General features: G+C 36.9%; 1 protein-coding gene and 1 pseudogene across 2 annotated transcripts in view; both read left to right on the plus strand.

Moving 5' to 3' along the window:
- The first annotated feature begins 480 nt into the window (after positions 1–480).
- Positions 481–14,082, plus strand: LOC107757818 (interferon-induced very large GTPase 1-like; annotated as a pseudogene).
- Positions 14,083–15,433: 1,351 nt separating this feature from the next.
- LOC107757819 (WD repeat-containing protein 48) overlaps positions 15,434–19,260 on the plus strand; it is a 10,138-nt gene continuing 6,311 nt past the window's right edge. The window contains exons 1-10 of one of the 2 annotated variants that reach the window (XM_016575403.1): positions 15,434–15,727; positions 16,231–16,371; positions 16,568–16,643; positions 16,740–16,822; positions 17,068–17,197; positions 17,682–17,770; positions 17,896–17,997; positions 18,328–18,552; positions 18,664–18,738; positions 18,865–18,967. In XM_016575403.1, the coding sequence (XP_016430889.1) occupies positions 15,680–15,727; positions 16,231–16,371; positions 16,568–16,643; positions 16,740–16,822; positions 17,068–17,197; positions 17,682–17,770; positions 17,896–17,997; positions 18,328–18,552; positions 18,664–18,738; positions 18,865–18,967 (1,072 nt within the window). In that variant the 5' untranslated portion in view covers positions 15,434–15,679. Of the gene's footprint in view, positions 15,728–16,230; positions 16,372–16,564; positions 16,644–16,739; positions 16,823–17,067; positions 17,198–17,681; positions 17,771–17,895; positions 17,998–18,327; positions 18,553–18,663; positions 18,739–18,864; positions 18,968–19,260 lie in introns of both variants that reach the window. The other variant, XM_016575402.1, reaches the window with a different exon arrangement.

The following is a 19,260-nucleotide window of genomic DNA, read 5'->3' on the forward strand; positions in this document are numbered from 1 at the left end:
AAGGTCATATAGATCATAACACAGTCTCGGAGGTAAGAAGTGGATGATCCTTGACCTGAAATGTTTGTCTTTTCATCCTGAAATGCGAGGCAAATGTTGGATCACAATAATTAGGAACCACAGTTTCCACAAATCCTTTCATTTGATTGGGATGTTCTCTTTTATTCTGGATGGCAAGGGCAATGACTGTACCATCGAGCGTATTTTGCAGTATTAAACACGTATTTATACCGATTTCATCAGGCTCCGAAAATTCTTCAAAAAAAAACACAAAGAATGGCCTTCTCAGCTGCCATAGTTGCAACTCTTGCGTCATCAGAACAGGGTGTTCAACGCACCACCGTTTCCGTTTAAAAAACGTGTTGCACCGTTTTTGTCGGGGCTGAACGCAGCCCTGTTTCCTCTGTAGCCCACATTTTCATTTGTAGTTGATCTGGGCTTCCCTTGTCTCTCGTCTTCATACGCAGTGTGTATTGTTTGAGTTGTTTCAGTATTTTTAATCCTTTTGACTTTCAAGCTTGGATGGATTCCGGTCGATGATCAACAGGTGATTTTAATTTATTATTATTAATTTTAATTATTTTGATAGTTGTATTATTAAGGAGATGATTATATAAACCTTTATTTTATTTTATTTAATGACACGATGCATGTGTTGTATATAATATTCCTTTATGTCCTTAAGCGTTTTATTAGATGATTTACATTGAATCATGCGCATCCACATGATATATCCTTTTTTTTCTTTGCTAATGTCACATTCATAAAATTTCATCTTTCATCTTTATTTACTTCACCAAATATCCAATCAATTTTTATGCAAAGTTGGTCAATAAACAGTCAATTTCCTAGGAGTCAGAGCTATGAAATATATAACGGAGTTGCATATTAGGAGGTGGAGTTGGAGCCGTTTGGTTTCTGGTGTAGACTATTACCTACTATGTACTGATGCAAACAGCATTTAAATCTCTCTTTTTTTTTTTTTTTTTTTTTTTTTTACATAAAGCATCATTTGCAGATGTCACTTGGTTTGATATTTTGTTTCTAATACAATGAAAGTTAAGCAGTGTTGGGGAGTAACTAGTTACATGTAACGGAATTAAGTAATTTAATTACAAAATAAATGTAACTGTAATCAGTTACAGTTACTAAGAAAAAATGTGTAATTAAATTACAGTTACTTATGAAAATGTTAACGATTACAAAGGGGATTACATTTGAATATTTACACACACCCACATACAGATTTAATTGACTTGGTCATTTACAAGAGATTCAAATACTTTCGCAATAACTGATAGCCTTGAAATAGGTCTGTAATTGTCTAATTCAAAAGGGTCACCCCCTTTTAACAAAGGGAGAACCATAGCTGATTTCCATGCATGTGGAATTTCATTTGAAGTTAAACTTAAATTAAACATAACAGTAATTGGTTCTGCTATGCAATCTGCCGCAATTTTTTAAAAATAAGGCTCTATATTATCCGGCCCTGCTGATTTTTTACAATCTAAATTTAATAGAGCTTTGTGAACTTGTGCTACTAAAATAGGAGTAAAAGTAAAAAGCTGAGTAGGATGACATAAATCAACACTCCCTTTTGTTTTATGTTCTGCTAAATTACTAACATCAGAAGTTAAGCCAGCAGCAATAAAATGACTATTAAAGGCATTAACAATATTTTCTTTTCGCTTTATAATTCTTTCCTTTACCTTTAAATATTCAGGTAAACAAATAGAAGATTTTAGCCCAGAGACTGATTTGGTCAATTTCCAAAATTTTGTTGGATCATTAAGATTTTCATTTATCATGTTTAAATAATAATCACACTTAGATTTCTTAACTAATTTTGTACAATTATTTCTTAGTGTTCTATAACGTACCCAATCCAAATGGTTATTTGTTTTCTTTGCTGTGGCCCATGCAGCATCTCGCTCTTTAATACGAGAAGCGATTAACTCGTTAAACCAGGGATTATCTCTGCCTCTTACCCTAATTCTTTTAACAGGAGCATGTTTGTTGCATTAAAAAAGTACATTTAAAATAATCCCACGCTAAATTAACATCAGATATCAATGAGACAGTAAATAAATCACTCTCATAAATATCCCGCAAAAAGGCTTGCTCATTAAAATGTTTAAATTGACGCCTCAAAATAATACGTGGTGAACTTTTTAAAATCCTACATTGTCTCACACATACTATTGCAAAATGATCACTAACATCGTTACAAAAAACTCCAGTTACAGAAAATCTATGAGGAGCATTAGTTAAAATAACATCAATTAGCGAAGATTTATTTGGATCTTTTTGATTTATCCGGGTTGGAGAGTTAATCAATTGCTCCAAACAAAGAGAGTCACAAATGTCCTTGAATGGATCAGATATTTTTGATGTCCAATCCCAGTTTAAATCCCCAAGCAAAATCAGCTCTGAGTTGGTTCAGTTGTGAAGAAGATCGGTAAGTGAAGTGATAGCTTCACTTGACGCTGACGGTGGACGATAACCTCCAATCACAATGATATCGGGACCATTTGAAAATGATAATTGAACTGTCAAAAGTTCAAAACAATTTGGCTTGCTGCTAGAACGAATACAAGTACAGTTTAACGTCGACTTAACGTAAATTGCTACTCCACCACCTTTTTTTGTGCGATCTGATCTGTAGATGTTGTATCCCTCGATGTGTATCATGGAGTTTGTAACAGATTTATTTAACCATGAACAATAATATCAGAGTTCGTTGACTCAGCCCATACTCTTATGAGGTCTATTTTATTTATCATACTACGCACATTAAGATGGACAAAGCGCAAACCATCGCTATTCTTGAACTCATCTGGAGTTTGCAGCTGCACCTGCTCTGGGCCTGGATTAGGGTGAATATTGCCCGATATTAAAAGCAGAAGAAAGACAAACCAGTTTTTTCTCACAGAACCGGCGGTCGGATGATCACTGCAGTTGGACGTTGCATAAGGAGCCAACTTTCTTTTTCCGTAGGCCCACAAGCATCACAGTCCTCTCGATCCAACTCTACTTGTAATCTGTAACCTATTACATTACCAAAGTAACCTTCCCAACACTGAAGTTAAGTGTGACACAAGTGTCAAAAAGTGATCAAATAATTTTTGACCTGTATTGTCTGGGGTTTATCTGATCCACCAAACCTGGGCAATGTTTATTTTTCTTTCCAGTCATATAATTATGGATCAAAGTACAGATGATGATGTCATGGACACCTCTCCAGAATCATATGGAGATTCAGATGATGTCATGGACATTTCTTCAGTGTCACACAGAAATCCAAATGATATCAATCTTCCAGTGACACATCAATATACAGAAGATGTCATGGACAGTCCTCATGAAACCGATCAAGAAGCAGATGATGTCTTGGCTCCATCTCCAGCGACACATCAAACCCCAGATAACGTGATGGACAATCTTCCAGTGATACATGATGAAGAATATACAGAAAACCTAAACAAAGACAATTATGACCCTTTTGTGACAGACTTAACCGCTAAAATAGAATTTCAGATGCAACCAACTTCAGTTCTTTTCACATCACATGATCAAGACCATGGTGTAAAGTCTCTTGGAACCTCAAATAAAGCACATGGAGAATACAAGGTAAATGTGATAATACACTTAAAAATAAAGGATTTAAAAGGAAGTTTTTGCAGTGATCCCATAGAAGAACCACTCTGGGTTCTTCAAATAACCTTTCAGTGAACAGTTCTTAAAACCCTAGTGAAAAAAAAAATGTACTAAAATGGTATACTTTGCAAATTTTGTGCTTAATGCACTTTAATTGTGCGGAAGTAGTGCTGAGGTCCAACTAAAGATATATGTATATCTGATTGTGCTAAATTGGAACTATTGCAAGTATACTTCAGGTACACTTTAAATATTTTAAATTTAAAGACACTATACAGAAATCATTCAATCTTATTAAAATGTATATTAAAACACATTTTAGGCATAATATTAAGAAATGTGCATTGTGCAATAAAGAAATACTCCAAATAAAGTTTCATTAAATTTCATATCAGTAAGTCTTAAGTGATATGTCAATAAATATGTTAATGGATTTGAAGAATACTTATGAAATAAATGCATTTTAAATAAATTGGCATCGTTTTTTTTTTTTTTTTTTTTTTTACTAGGGTATCCATTAGTTCTCTTTCCAAAGATGCCAATAAAGAAACTTTTATTTTTAAGAGTGAAGAGTATACCTTATAAAGAAATGTCTTTTTAAAGTTTTATTGTTCTTGCACTCTTAAAAATAAAGGTTCCAAAAGGGGGTTTTCACAGTGATGCCATAGAATAACCAAAGAAACTTTCAGTGAACAGTTCTTAAAAGAATAATTTTTCTCAGTGTAAATTATATTTCAATAAAGGGGTCATATGATGCGTAGGGCATCCATTAGTTCTCTTTCCAAAGATGCCAATAAAGAAACTTTTATTTTTAAGAGTGAAGAGTATACCTTATAAAGAAATGTCTTTTTAAAGTTTTATTGTTCTTGCACTCTTAAAAATAAAGGTTCCAAAAGGGGGTTTTCACAGTGATGCCATAGAATAACCAAAGAAACTTTCAGTGAACAGTTCTTAAAAGAATAATTTTTCTCAGTGTAAATTATATTTCAATAAAGGGGTCATATGATGCGATTTCAATTTTTCCTTTCTCTTTGGAGACCTTTTTGGACTAAAAAAGTACCTTTTGTGGAATGGAAAGTTTCTTTGGATGTTAAACCTTTCATGGAAGCATCAATGCAAGTAAAGGTCCTTTATTTTTAAGAGTGTGCCTCACTTTACATACGCTACATGGCCCAATGTTCTAGAAATTGTCCTTCTAATTCAAAGGTTTGGCTATTTCACCTACAGTCTTTGTAGTAACAAGCAGTGATGCAGAATAAACATACAAGTGTGATGTTCAGATGCATACACATTTTTACTCTTGCACAATTAAACAACCTTTAAAAATCATTGTAATAAGAAACAGATCATTTCTTGTTATCTCTCCAGGATAATGTGAAACCAGTAGAAGAAGGGAGTAACCCGAAACCTGATGGTAATGCAAACGTAGCACATGTGTGCTCAGGCTTTAATGATTCATCTCACAACAACACAGGTAAGAAATGCAACTAGTGCAAAGTTCTGTCATGAAACTCTAGATTGCACAGGTCTATAGGTTCTAACTCAATCTGAAATATTCACATCATTATTCACATGGTGCAGCTGACTGGTTCTAGTTGCATCAGCAGCCAATGAGCTTGCTGCTCAACATTGAAAAACTCAGCCAGTACTTGCTGTAGCAGTTGCAGCGCACGTCAGAAACCCTCCACCTTCCCCAGTCTACCTGTATAGATCTGCTATGGGATTATTTCATGTATGGTAAATATGTGGGGTTATTTCATATGTTATATGTGCTGCAGCAGTATTTCCTACATGCTCACAGCAGCATGTCTGTGGATGTATTGGCAGCAAGTCATGGTACTTGTTCTGCCGCAGCAGCAGAAGCTTTGCAGATCAATTCCACCAAGACCAAACACATTAACAATGTCATGTATATTACCATGCTAAACTTTTCATGACAGAACTGTATAAGAAGCACTATTTCATTAACAAATATTGTGGTGTATTCTTACATTCTCTGAGTTTGAGAACAGCTTGGTTCACTTACGCCGGTGCTCGTGCTGCCGATTTTGGAAAGTTTTTGCTGGGATGGGCATTTTAAAAAATCTGAAATTCGCTTTTGCGCCATTATCTCCTTGTATTAAAGTTAATCTTGTTCGCATTCTGTATAGTTCATGTCTGATACCACGCGCTAGCGTCACGTGTTCGTGAGGATTAGACTAATCATCCCATATAGAAAACATCCCATATAAAATTAATCATGTTTATAAAGATAAACATGGGTTTATTATAGCCCACTTACAATTTACATTTCAGAGATCATTACAAATAAATTATTAAATGCTAAAACTGAATAAATTTAAATGAACAAACTTGGCGTTGCATTTGCAACCATGTGAAAACAGGGGGTGCTGCAGCCCCCTCAGCAACCCTACTTCCCGCGTCCTTGTCTATATATGTCACTTACGCCGGTGCTCGTGCTGCCGATTTTGGAAAGTTTTTGCTGGGATGGGCATTTAAAAAAATCTGAAATTCGCTTTTGCGCCATTATCTCCTTGTATTAAAGTTAATCTTGTTCGCATTCTGTATAGTTCATGTCTGAAACCACGCGCCAGCGTCACATGTTCATGAGGATTAGGCTTCATCCCATATAAACATCACAAGTAAAATTAATCATGTTTATAAAGATAAACATGGGTTTATTATAGCCCACTTACAATTTACATTTCAGAGATCATTACAAATAAATTATTAAATGCTAAAACTGAATAAATTTAAATGAACAAACTTGGCGTTGCATTTGCAACCATGTAAAAACAGGGGGTGCTGCAGCCCCCTCAGCACCCCTACTTCCCGCGTCCCTGACAGCTTCTGTTCATTTTTGGCTTATACATTTACCACAACTCCATTTCAACATTTTAAATAAAGATTCAAAAATAATACTGCAATAAATTCAAATATTATAAATATTATGGATGTTTTTTGTGGAATTATGCCTCTATATATTTTTTTTTAATTTAACATGATCACATTAGTATTTGTAGGTATTGGTAAGTGTGGTCCAAGCACACAGACATTGTTTTACGGGGGAGCCCCCGCCCACTCTTCATATATTGTTTAAAGAAAATCATGTATTAATATCAAGCTTTACAAAACAGTCAAACAGACTGAAAGTAATCACTGAAATCATCACTGAAAGTAATTACAGCTTCAGTTCAGTCCAGAGTCAGATGTTGATTCTGAAAAATAGCAGAGTTGCTCGTCGCTGCTTTAAGGTCTCATATCTGTGTAAATAGTTTAATAGATTCACTTGTGGTAATAAAAAAGTGGATAAAAATTCATTAGTTTTCATTGAGTTTAATACATTTTAATCAGTCTGTAAAGAAATCTTTAATCTCCGAAATATTTAAAGATCATTAAATGTCACTTTAATTTTTATGTATCCTAATGATATTGAAATCATATATATCAAGCTGCAAGACATAATTGAATGTTACCGCTTTATTATGGCATTTGTTAGTGAATCGATATATGTTAGTCACGCTGAATGTTCAAAAGAATCTGCACACATCCATTTGTACTTGAATCTAAAGTTTGGTTGCGCTTTTTTCAATTCTCTTAAAATGACCACTAATGAATCTTTCCCTCTGTTTTCATCAAATCAAGATGCAGAAACAGTAAGCATCGGTGACACTAATGCACAGACTTTGGGGAGCCTGGTCCAAACTGATAAAGGAGACAAACAAAAGGTAAGAACTTATATGCAGAATTAACTGGCCTATTTTAGTTATTCATATTTTAACTATTACACTATGATCTCAAAAGTATTCATATGTATTTTTATTTTTGAATGCAGTTATGTTTGCATAGACTTCTAAAATTTGCATAGCATCAAAAAAAGTTTTGCATATAAACAACTTAGAGACGTACAAAAATGAATCCTTATTGAATCTATAAATATTGAATATCTATTAATTAATTTAATTAATCAGTTGATTATAGTGTATTTATAATCAATGAGATTATGTTACAGCCCTTCCCTGACTTACGAAATGGGAAGGACAACATTAGACCACCTGTGTGTACACAGGTCTCACCACAGCGATCCGTAGTACTGCTGAAGAAATAATCTTTATAAAAGCTTTTGGAGTTATTTGTGGTCTGCTGAAAGTAATTTGTTAATCCATTCACACTTTTAAATTTCCTTTAATGATCGATGGATGAAGGGTGAGTAGAACAATGTCACCTGATTGTACCTACACAGTTTAACAGAAGTTACTCCCATAATTTGTGCAAAGCGTCATGGGGCAAGAAAAAGGTGGATTGTAGGCCTATATTATAACTAAAATAATTGTCACTGTACGTTTATCTGCCTGTTATGTTTTTTAGATTGTTTAAAAGTGGTTGGTTTTGGGTATAGGGTTAAGGGATCTAAAATATATCTAAAAATAGTAAAAATGAAGCCTCAGATATATTTATGATATAATAGATTTTATGTTTATACAGCTGTAAATAAATAATACCTTCAAATGTTACATACCGATACACGTAACGGTGAGATCAGGGAGCATATTCATATTTGTCATATGCTTTTAATGTATTACATTTTCAAAAAAGTGTACAAATTAACATTCCTTTTCAACTATTCTATTTTATGGTACTGTATTTTTCAGCTAGGTGCACAGCAACTCATTGACAGGCTTCATCTTGAAGGCAAACTGAGAACTGTAGATTTCCTTAAGCCAGTTGTACAATCACAGTCCCAAGAGTTTTGTGCAGAAGAGCAGCTGGCTTCAGTTTTTCTACAGAAATTGATGATGATGGACTACAGAGCAAGATACCTTCAGATTATAGAGAATAATGAACAACACACACAACAAAGGAACAATGACTCATCTGAAGATGATGCTGATGCCTTTGATAATATTTTTGGAGAAACTGCTAAACCCTCAGATGAAACAAACAAATTAGATGCAGTCCACTTAATGGATGTTCAGATGGCTGTGTTTCATTGTGCTGATAGTTTCCTAAAGCAGCGAATGGTGACTAAACTCTCACAGTGTCAGTACACACTGCCTCTGCTTGTACCCAATCCATTCACACAACAGATTGAGTTCCCACTCTGGTCATTTCGACAAATAACAAGAGCTGGAAGACAATTGATGATACAGGTAAAATCTCTAGCAAATTCCTGCCAGTCTACAAAGCAGAAACCCCAATGGTGGCTTTCTTCAGGTTTGGTCCTGCATCCTCATCCAAGTCTCAACTAATGAACAGCCTGATCAATGAGAAACACAACACATTCTTGTGTTGAACTGCCCAGGCAGCAGCAGAACCAGAGTGCTGATGGACGGAGTGGTGGAGATCGCCTGGTACTGTCCATCTGGAGAGAAAACAGACAGATTTACTCATTGTGTTGCGTTCTGTAACCTCCATGGTGATGCAGGAACCCATGCAAAACAGCTGGGTATCCTGACTGAAACAGCCTCTGTAAATGTTGCTATTTTACCACAACTTGACAAGAATGACAAAAGCATGACCAAGATCCAAACCTTCTACAAGGACTCAAAGCCACTCATCTGCCTTCTTACTGACAATGATTCAGCTCTGACAGAAATGCGGAAAGGGAAATACAAAATTGGTTTGAAAGGCAGAAATCAGTCAGTTGTATTTGAAGAAATCAGAAGAGCTATAAATAATGGACTCTTGTCTACTGAATCATGTTCCTTCTTTAAGCTTGAAGATGTGTCCAAAAACAACGATGTCAGAGTGGATGAGGTCAATGATGATGACTGCAGGAAAGGAAAAGAAGCAGCACAGCAGATGATAAATTTACTGAAGGATAAAGATCTGACTGAAATCAAAGAATCATTGCTGCCATGCCAGGGAAACCTGTGGCATCAGTGGTGCCAGAAAAATAAAGAACTTTATCGACCTACATTAGGAGAACTACATAAGGGAAGCAACATTGAAAAGAACAAAAGTTCCAAAAAATCACAAATGCAGAAAATCCGTGAACTGCAGCAAACATCTGACCTGAGTCAGTTTATGAAAATCTTTATTCAAAAACTGAATTCACCCCTAGGAACTGAGGAGGCATATTTTCTGAAATGGCTGGGCATCCTGCTAGACAATTACACTACTGAAAGTCTTTCAGCCCTTCTTCATGAGTATGATGAAAAATGGTCAACAGTCCTAAATCTTAAAAAGAAACATGATAAATCGAAGCAAATGACAGCAGCACAAGACGAACTTGAGAAAGTATCTGAGAAACTACAAGCTGCAACTTTTGGCTTGGAGCACATACTGAGAGAGATCGGTCAGATACATGAATCATGTTCATCTGTAAAGAAAAACAAAAAAGACCTGAAGTTTAACTTCTCCTCTCTTCCAAGTCTTGCAGCAGAGATGATGATCTCTGGATTTCCTCTGGAGCTGATGGATGGTGATGCTGCCCATGTTCCTCTGATCTGGGTTACTGCTGTTCTTGATGCACTCATCCAGAAACTGGGAGACAAGAGGGTCTATGTGTTCTCAGTTTTAGGGATTCAGAGCTCTGGGAAATCCACCATGCTGAACGCCATGTTTGGACTGCAGTTTGCTGTCAGTGCTGGCAGATGCACCAGAGGAGCTTTCATGCAGCTGGTCAGAGTGTCGGAGGAGATGAAAGCACAGCTGAAGTTTGACTACATTCTGGTCGTTGATACTGAAGGACTTCGTGCCCTAGAACTGGCTGGAAGGTCAACAAGAAATCATGATAATGAAATGGCCACATTTGTTGTTGGTCTCGGAAATATGACATTGATCAACATCTTTGGAGAAAATACTGCTGAGATGCAGGACATTCTTCAGATTGTTGTTCAGGCCTTCATGAGGATGAAGAAGGTCAGACTGAATCCCAGCTGGAGACAAGAGGGTCTATGTGTTGTCAGTTTTAGGGATTCAGAGCTCTGGGAAATCCACCATGCTGAACGCCATGTTTGGACTGCAGTTTGCTGTCAGTGCTGGCAGATGCACCAGAGGAGCTTTCATGCAGCTGGTCAGAGTGTCGGAGGAGATGAAAGCACAGCTGAAGTTTGACTACATTCTGGTCGTTGATACTGAAGGACTTCGTGCCCTAGAACTGGCTGGAAGGTCAACAAGAAATCATGATAATGAAATGGCCACATTTGTTGTTGGTCTCGGAAATATGACATTGATCAACATCTTTGGAGAAAATACTGCTGAGATGCAGGACATTCTTCAGATTGTTGTTCAGGCCTTCATGAGGATGAAGAAGTTCAGACTGAAACCAAGCTGCATGTTTGTGCATCAGAACGTTTCAGATGTTACAGCTGGAGAGAAAAACATGGAGGGAAGGAGACGACTGCAGGAGAAACTGGATGAGATGACGAAACTTGCCGCTAAAGAGGAAGATTGTGATACAGAGTTTTTCAGTGACGTCATTGCATTTGACATTCAGAATGATGTGAAGTATTTTGCACAGCTCTGGGAAGGCAGCCCACCAATGGCACCACCGAACCCCGACTACAGCAGAAATATTCAGGAGCTGAAAGACACCATTCTCTCAAAAGCTTCCTAATCTAATGGCATTACACTGTCTCAGTTCAGAACGCGTATTAATGATCTGTGGAGTGCACTGCTAAATGAAAACTTTGTGTTCAGCTTCAAAAACACACTTGAGATTGCGGTATACAGAAAACTAGAAACTAAGTACAATGACTGGACGTGGAGCCTCAGAAGTGCCATGATCGGCATTGAAGACAAATTCTACAACAGAATTGCTAATGGAAGCATTAAGGTTCAGGAAAATGACTTGTTGGCTGACATGAGGATGACAAAGGAGCAGGTAGAAAAATCAATCACGTCTTACTTTGAGGAGGACAAAGACAAAGACATTCTGTGCCAATGGCGAGGAAGATTTGAAACCAGAATCAAAGAGCTTCATGATGACCTTGTGAAGGGAACAAAACGAAAGTTAGATGAAGCGATTGAAGAGAAAAAAGCCAGAGAGCAGCTGGATCAAAGAAGGACAGAGTATGAAAATAAGCTTTTCAGTCGGAGCAAGGAGCTAGCTTTGAGACTGAAAAATACAGGAACAGATGAACATATGCTTAAGAAGGAGTTTGACACAATGTGGAGTAAATGGGTCACTGAAATGACCAAAGACACACCTCCACTGGCAGACATTAACTTTTGGGAAGATGTGACACAGATATTATCTGAAATGAGCCGTGAACTGACTCTTGTAAATGAGCGCTTAAAACAAAAAGTCTACAAACTGATAGACCGCCGGAGTGATTATTGTGACTACATGATACTAAAGAAGCGTTTGGAGTGCTCTGGTGAAACGGCATCTTCAGCGGAAGCTACCGAGAGCTCTAAGAAAAGCAAGAGTGGGATGTTCGGTTGGTTTGGTCAAAAAAGTATGTCAGGCATAGGATATTTTAGATGGACTCCAAAGCCACAAGAGAACATGGGCCTAAATGCTGAATTTCATTACTCAATAAGGGATCTGACTCTCAAAATTATTCAGGAACTAAAAGGATAATGAAGAAGTCACCAGTTGGAACACGAGGCTACAATGAGAGTTACATTCAGGAAATAACAGACTGTGTTAAAAAATCAGTACAGAAACATCAATCCGTGAGCCAAAAATACAAATTGAAAAGGGAGTTTACCATAGATCTGAGTCTCCATGTGTGTGAGATTGCCAGACAGACTTTTACTGATCTCCACAAAGAATTCAGAGAAGCAAATGACCCAAGACTTTATCTTAATAAGCAGAAAACTCAGTATTGGAACATCTTCAAGAACTACTACAAAGGAGCAACAACAACAACTATACTGAGTGAATTCATCTGCAGCAATCTTCAGCGGAAGCTACCGAGAGCTCTAAGAAAAGCAAGAGTGAGTGGGATGGTTGGTTTGGTCAAAAAAGTATGTCAGGCATAGGATATTTTAGATGGACTCCAAAGCCACAAGAGAACATGGGCCTAAATGCTGAACTTCATTACTCAATAAGGGATCTGACTCTCAAAATTATTCAGGAAACTGAAATGATAATGAAGAAGTCACCAGTTGGAACACGGGGCTACAATGAGAGTTACATTCAGGAAATAACAGACTGTGTTAAAAAATCAGTACAGAAACATCAATCCGTGAGCCAAAAATACAAATTGAAAAGGGAGTTTACCATAGATCTGAGTCTCCATGTGTGTGAGATTGCCAGACAGACTTTTACTGAACTCCACAAAGAATTCAGAGAAGCAAATGACCCAAGACTTTATCTTAATAAGCAGAAAACTCAGTATTGGAACATCTTCAAGAACTACTACAAAGGAGCAACAACAACAACTATACTGAGTGAATTAATTTGCAGCAAACTTGAACCATCTATCCTACAAGCAGTTTACAACAAAACTGCTAATGATTTGGCCACACAGATGAGGTCTGACATAACAGCTTTACGTGAGAACAGACCCAATCTGGAGAAACACATTCTGAGATCCCTTGCAGAAAAGGAGGACTTTGAGGAGTACAAAGAATACATTCATAATCCCAGAGAACACTTCAAACAATTCATAAAGAACGAAGTGAAAAGCTACTTCACCAGCCAAAATGAAATGATTCTAAATATTTTCAAAGGAAATCTAAAACAAAAGGAGCAGATTGTATGTAATGCAATAAAAGCCACAACAGTGAAGGTCAAGAGTCGGAATGGAGATGGTAGCATGTGGTTCAGATGCTTCACCACAGCCCTGACAGATGAGCTGAAACTCACAGAGAACTCATGTGGTGATCTTAGTGAAATTAAAGACTTGGATTTTCTCGAGACCTTTTTGAATGACAGTCTAGAGGAGAGGATGACAAACCTACAGAACAGTTTTAAAAATATTAATGACATAAAATTGGAGAAGTGCAGGAAAAGACCAGATGAGATTTTGATTGAGCACTTCTGTCAGTGCTGCTGGGTTCAGTGTCCTTTCTGTAACGCCATCTGCACCAATACAATGAAAGACCATCCTGGAGATCACTGCGTTCCTTTCCACCACAATACTGGACTGAATGGGTGGTTTTACAGAGGAACAACAAACCTGGCTATTGATATCTGCACAACAGCAGTATCGAGTGATCGATCCTTTTACCCAAATTCCTCAGATGATTCAGTCCCCTGGAAAGAATACAGAAGAGGAGGTCCTAAATATGCTAACTGGAGCATCACGCCTGATAACTCTGAGCTGCCGTACTGGAAGTGGTTTGTGTGCAGATACCAGGAAGATCTGGAAATATACTACAGTAAGACATTCCAGGGGTGTGGTGAGATTCCAGATGAATGGAAACGATACACAAAAAAGGAAGCTCTGGAGAGTTTGGATAAATACATGTAATGGGAAATTAAACAAATGGCACTCTGTCAGCTCCCTGATTAAAGATTATATTTGTACATCCTGTTTCACAACACAGGAAGATCTGGAAATATACTACAGTAAGACATTCCAGGGGTGTGGTGAGATTCCAGATGAATGGAAACAATACACAAAAAAGGAAGCTCTGGAGAGTTTGGATAAATACATGCAATGGGAAATTAAACAAATGGCACTCTGTCAGCTCCCTGATTAAAGATTATATTTGTACATCCTGTTTCACACAACACTGTTTCCAAACTGATATATGCAGTACATTGTGCTTTTATATGATAGTTTTGTTATAAACACTGCTGAGCTTTTCATTTAGATGCGCTGTAGATGCGTTGATCAGTACTATCAAAGTATAGCGAGACAACCGTGACTGTTAAAGCCAGTAGGAAATGTTTCATAATTTACTCAGTCAAAATTGTTGATGTTCTTTTATTTTTGTGACTTCTTTGATTTTCTGTGACTTTGTAGATTTTTTTGTGACTTTTTGTGACTTCTTAGATCTTCTGATCCATGCTAGGAAATTGGTGGATGTGATGATGCAATGTAATGCTCTAGCACTGACTGAAATACAACAGATAAATTTGACTGTGATGTACAATCTAAATTTTATTTACTGTTTTTGTTGTTGTTTTATTATGTTGTAGTATCTTATATCTACTCTGGATGAAAACCAAGAGTCAACATGTAAAAAAAAAAAAACCCAACCACATCGTTTTGCTCACCAGAGATGAAAATGCACCATAATTGTTAACCACTTTAATCTTTAGAAAGCTCTTATAGTACCTACATAATAGAATATTTTTGATTTGTACTCATGGTTATCACAGACATATTGTAGTTCTAGGTTTTATTAAACTGTGTGATGATTTAAATTCTGAATAAAGCTGGGTGAATGAGCTAAAGTTTGTTTTTGTTTTTTAGCGCATAACTTACATATACCTATGCATAACAGAGGTATGAAGACTAAGTAAAAAGTTAGTTCATTAATGAACTAACTTCCCCCGGGATTACCGCATATGGATCAGTACTATCAAAGTTTAGAGAGACAAACATGTTGACTGCCAGTGGGAAATGTTTAATGATTTACTAAGTCAAAAAAAAAAGAATCCTCAGCTTACAAAAATAAATTGCCCTGTTGAAAAAAACAGCATATGCTGGTTAGGTATGTTTTGACACTGGGATGCTGGTTTATGCAGGTCCTTTGCTGGTTTATGCTGGTCCTTTTGCTGGTTTATGCAGGTCCTTTGCTGGTTTATGTCTCTTGCACTGACTGGAATTCAATAGATAAATTAGTCTGTTAATTTCATATTGGACATAATTTTTCAAGCAGTCATGTTGCTTGTATCTTACATCTACTCTGGATGGCTATTATATTTTTAAAATATATTTGAACTTGTGTTATGTCATGTGCAATTTGATGCCATTTGAACTATTTTAGAATTAAAATCGGTATCTTAAGGGTCTGAAATCTTAAAATGTCCATTGTCCGCAAAAATCCAGGCAGCTATCAGTGAACAATGCAAATGTACTCAATAGCGACCTCTAGTGACAGATCTCGACAGGCCCAACAAACGCCAGCTCTCTTCCGGAAGTGACTCATTCCCTGATTGTCAACATGTAAGATGGCGACGCATCACAGGCAGAACGCTGCGGGACGGAGGAAAGTCCAGGTAATAATTTACAGAAAATGTTTCGTAACTTTAAAACCATGTATAAATGAATTTATAATACGTTTACTTGTTTCAGGAAAGTGTTGCCAATATAGCGTCCATAATATTTACCAACCGAAACATTACCACCCTTACAAGAATTACTGTGGTGTTACTATAGTCCAGTGGTGATATGTAACGCAAACGCAATGGCATTTAGTCATATTTAAATGTGTCCAAATGCTTTTTGGACCACTGTATAGGTTTATATTCATGTACTTAAATTTGTTATTTTAGTACAATTGTCTGCTTATTGATTAGGTTCATTAGATTAAAACAATAACGTTATACCATTGCATAGATGTTGTATAGCCTTAAAATTAAATGTTATGCACTTAATGGAGATTTGCAAGACACATATATCCTACTTTTTCTATATCTGTAGTAAATTGGTAGTTTAGTAGACTGTAGGTAGTCTCTGATTGTCTAATAAACTGAAGTTATTAATAATGATGTGTTTACAGGTTTCCTACGTGATTAGAGATGAGGTGGAGAAGTACAATCGTAACGGTGTGAACGCTCTTCAGCTGGATCCTGCTCTCAACAGACTCTTCACAGCCGGCCGAGATTCCATCGTCAGGATATGGAGTGTCAATCAACACAAAGTACAACCTGCATTTTTCATGATTTATGAATATTAATGCCCTTGGTCCCATGTTTTGTGACTGTGCAACCACACTTTCCATTTTGAGCAACAGTGTTAACTTTGTATCTCCCTCAAAGGCGTATTTTATCCCCATTCTGTCTCTCTGTGGTTAAATGTTTCTGATAAATCCAACTAACAGCCGTTTACTGCAGCAGGATCCTTACATCGCTTCAATGGAGCATCACACGGACTGGGTGAATGACATCATCCTCTGTTGTAATGGAAAAACATGTACGTCTAAGCGCCTTTTACAGAAACTTCATGCTCAAATCTCATCAAATATATTCTGAGCTTTAGCCAGTTTCGGTGGATTGTTCTGTGTTGCAGTGATATCAGCCTCCTCGGACACCACCGTGAAAGTCTGGAATGCACACAAAGGGTTCTGCATGTCCACGTTACGGACACATAAGGTACGTTTCTTATTATATTCATCTTAGTTTGTTGTTTTAATTTTGTTTAGAATTTTCATGCATAAGGGTTATTCTGATGGCAGTCTTGCATTGCCAGACATTTGACTATTGACAAAAAATTTGGTCATTTAACAGCTCCAGGAATTTGCATAGAAAACAGATTAAAGCTTGAAATTTTGAGAAAGTTCTTGCCATTTTGTGTGCAATGTGATTATGAGACAAAGTGATTTTGATTCACTCTTCAGGACTACGTCAAAGCTTTAGCATATGCAAAGGAAAAGGAGCTGGTGGCATCAGCCGGTCTGGACAGGCAGATCTTCCTGTGGGATGTGAACACACTGACGGCTCTGACTGCCTCTAATAATACAGTCACCAGTGAGTAAACTCTCTTAATCATTCTGTTTGACACTGTCTTCCTTCTGAGTCATCGAGTTAGGGTTGAAGCATGTAATTAAGCAGATGATTATGAAAACCCATTTCTTCCGAAGTGAATGCAGCACTGCATCCAGTGTTATTATAGTATCGTTGAGATACTGTTATAGGTTTTATTAAAAGTTGGAATTTTTTTTTATTTTAGTTGTAGTTAAAGTTTTAGTAAATTTCTTGTGTCTTTTTGACATTTGTATTAGTTAGTTTTTTTAATATGTTTATATAGTTTTTTTTTTTTTTTTTACTTAAGTGCATCAAGTTAAACTGAAAGAAAATGAAATGTTGCCTCGGTAACTAGCTTAAATAAGTTTAGGTTTTTGCATATTTTATTTCAGTTAACATTTATTTTATTTCAAAATGTTATCTGTTTATTTTTTTTTAAATTAGTTAAGTATAATAACCCTGATTGCATCCATAATTTCTGTGATAGCTTCCTCACTGAGTGGAAACAAGGACTCCATCTACAGTCTGGCCATGAATCAGACAGGAACTGTGATCATCTCAGGATCTACAGAGAAGGTTAGTCTCACAGTTTTGTGGTTTTAGGTTTCAAGGAAGGAAAATTGTCATTTCAACTGCAGGTTCAAATAAAAAGGTTTTGATTGTTGGAAATTTTTTGTGTCATTTTTTTTATATTTTGTCAGGTCCTGAGGGTCTGGGATCCACGGACATGTGCTAAGCTAATGAAGCTGAAAGGCCACTCTGACAACGTAAAATCATTATTGTTAAACAGAGACGGCACTCAGGTAGGACTTCAACACAGCTCCAGAAATAATTGCAAATTTTGTATATCACATGTGCATGACATCCCAAACTATGAGAAAATATCTTTGGAATCCGGCTTTTCGAACTGAGATGCAAAAAATCTTATTTTAATATGAATGTGATTTGGTTAATGTTTGTAAACATCAGCTTTCGTCTGGTTTTTTTTTGTTTTTTTCAAACGGCTAAATAGATTTGCTTCAGATATGCCAAAAAATCTGATATTTTTTACCTGTCTGAACACAGCCATAGTTACTCTAACTTTGAGGTTTTTCATCAAATACACGTTAAACCTGCATTGTTTCTCTGTCTAGTGTCTCTCTGGCAGCTCAGATGGTACGATACGCTTGTGGTCTCTCGGTCAGCAGAGATGCATCGCCACATACCGGGTCCACGATGAGGGCGTGTGGGCCCTGCAGGTGAACGAGGCCTTCACGCACATCTACTCTGGCGGACGTGACCGAAAAATCTACTGTACAGATCTGCGTAACCCTGACTTGCGTGTGCTCGTATGTGAAGAGAAAGCTCCCATCCTGAAGGTAAGCTTGAGCTGCTTCGTGTTTGAAAATATAGAAATGAAGTCATTGTTAAATGTAAGTGTTCAGTCCTTTAAGAAAGCTGCTCTTATATATGATGTTTTCTCTGTGCAGATGGAATTGGACAAATCAGCTGATCCTCCTCAAGCAATTTGGGTGTCCACAACTAAATCATTTGTAAACAAATGGGTAAGTTACGTTTCAGAGATTTATACACAGTAGTGTATATGTACAATCAAATTGAAATGCATTGAACTGAATGGAAATGTTCCTTTAGCTCATATCTGTCTGTATTTGTTTATTTGTCAATCTCAGTCTCTAAAGGGCATGCAGAACTTCAGAGCATCCGGAGACTATGACAACGACTGTAGTGCCCCTTTAACTCCACTGTGTACACAGCCAGAGCAGGTCATCAAAGGTAAATGATCTGCTAGAGCAGGCACTTGAGTATCAGATCGGTGTTGCCTATTGGTTTAAAGGGGTCATATGATGTTGCTAAAAAGAACATTATTTTGTGTATTTGGTGTAATGAAATGTGTTTATGCGGTTTAAGGTTAAAAAAACACATTATTTTCCACATACTGTACATTATTGTTTCTCCTCTATGCACCGCCTTTCTGAAAGGCGTAGATTTTTACAAAGCTCATCGGTCTGAAAAAGCGAGGTGAGCTGTGATTGGCCAGCTATCCAATGCATTGTGATTGGCCGAAT

The sequence above is a fragment of the Sinocyclocheilus rhinocerous genome, unplaced genomic scaffold (genome assembly GCF_001515625.1).
Source record: "Sinocyclocheilus rhinocerous isolate Xijiao unplaced genomic scaffold, SAMN03320098_v1.1 scaffold112, whole genome shotgun sequence".
Classification (NCBI taxonomy): domain Eukaryota; kingdom Metazoa; phylum Chordata; class Actinopteri; order Cypriniformes; family Cyprinidae; genus Sinocyclocheilus; species Sinocyclocheilus rhinocerous.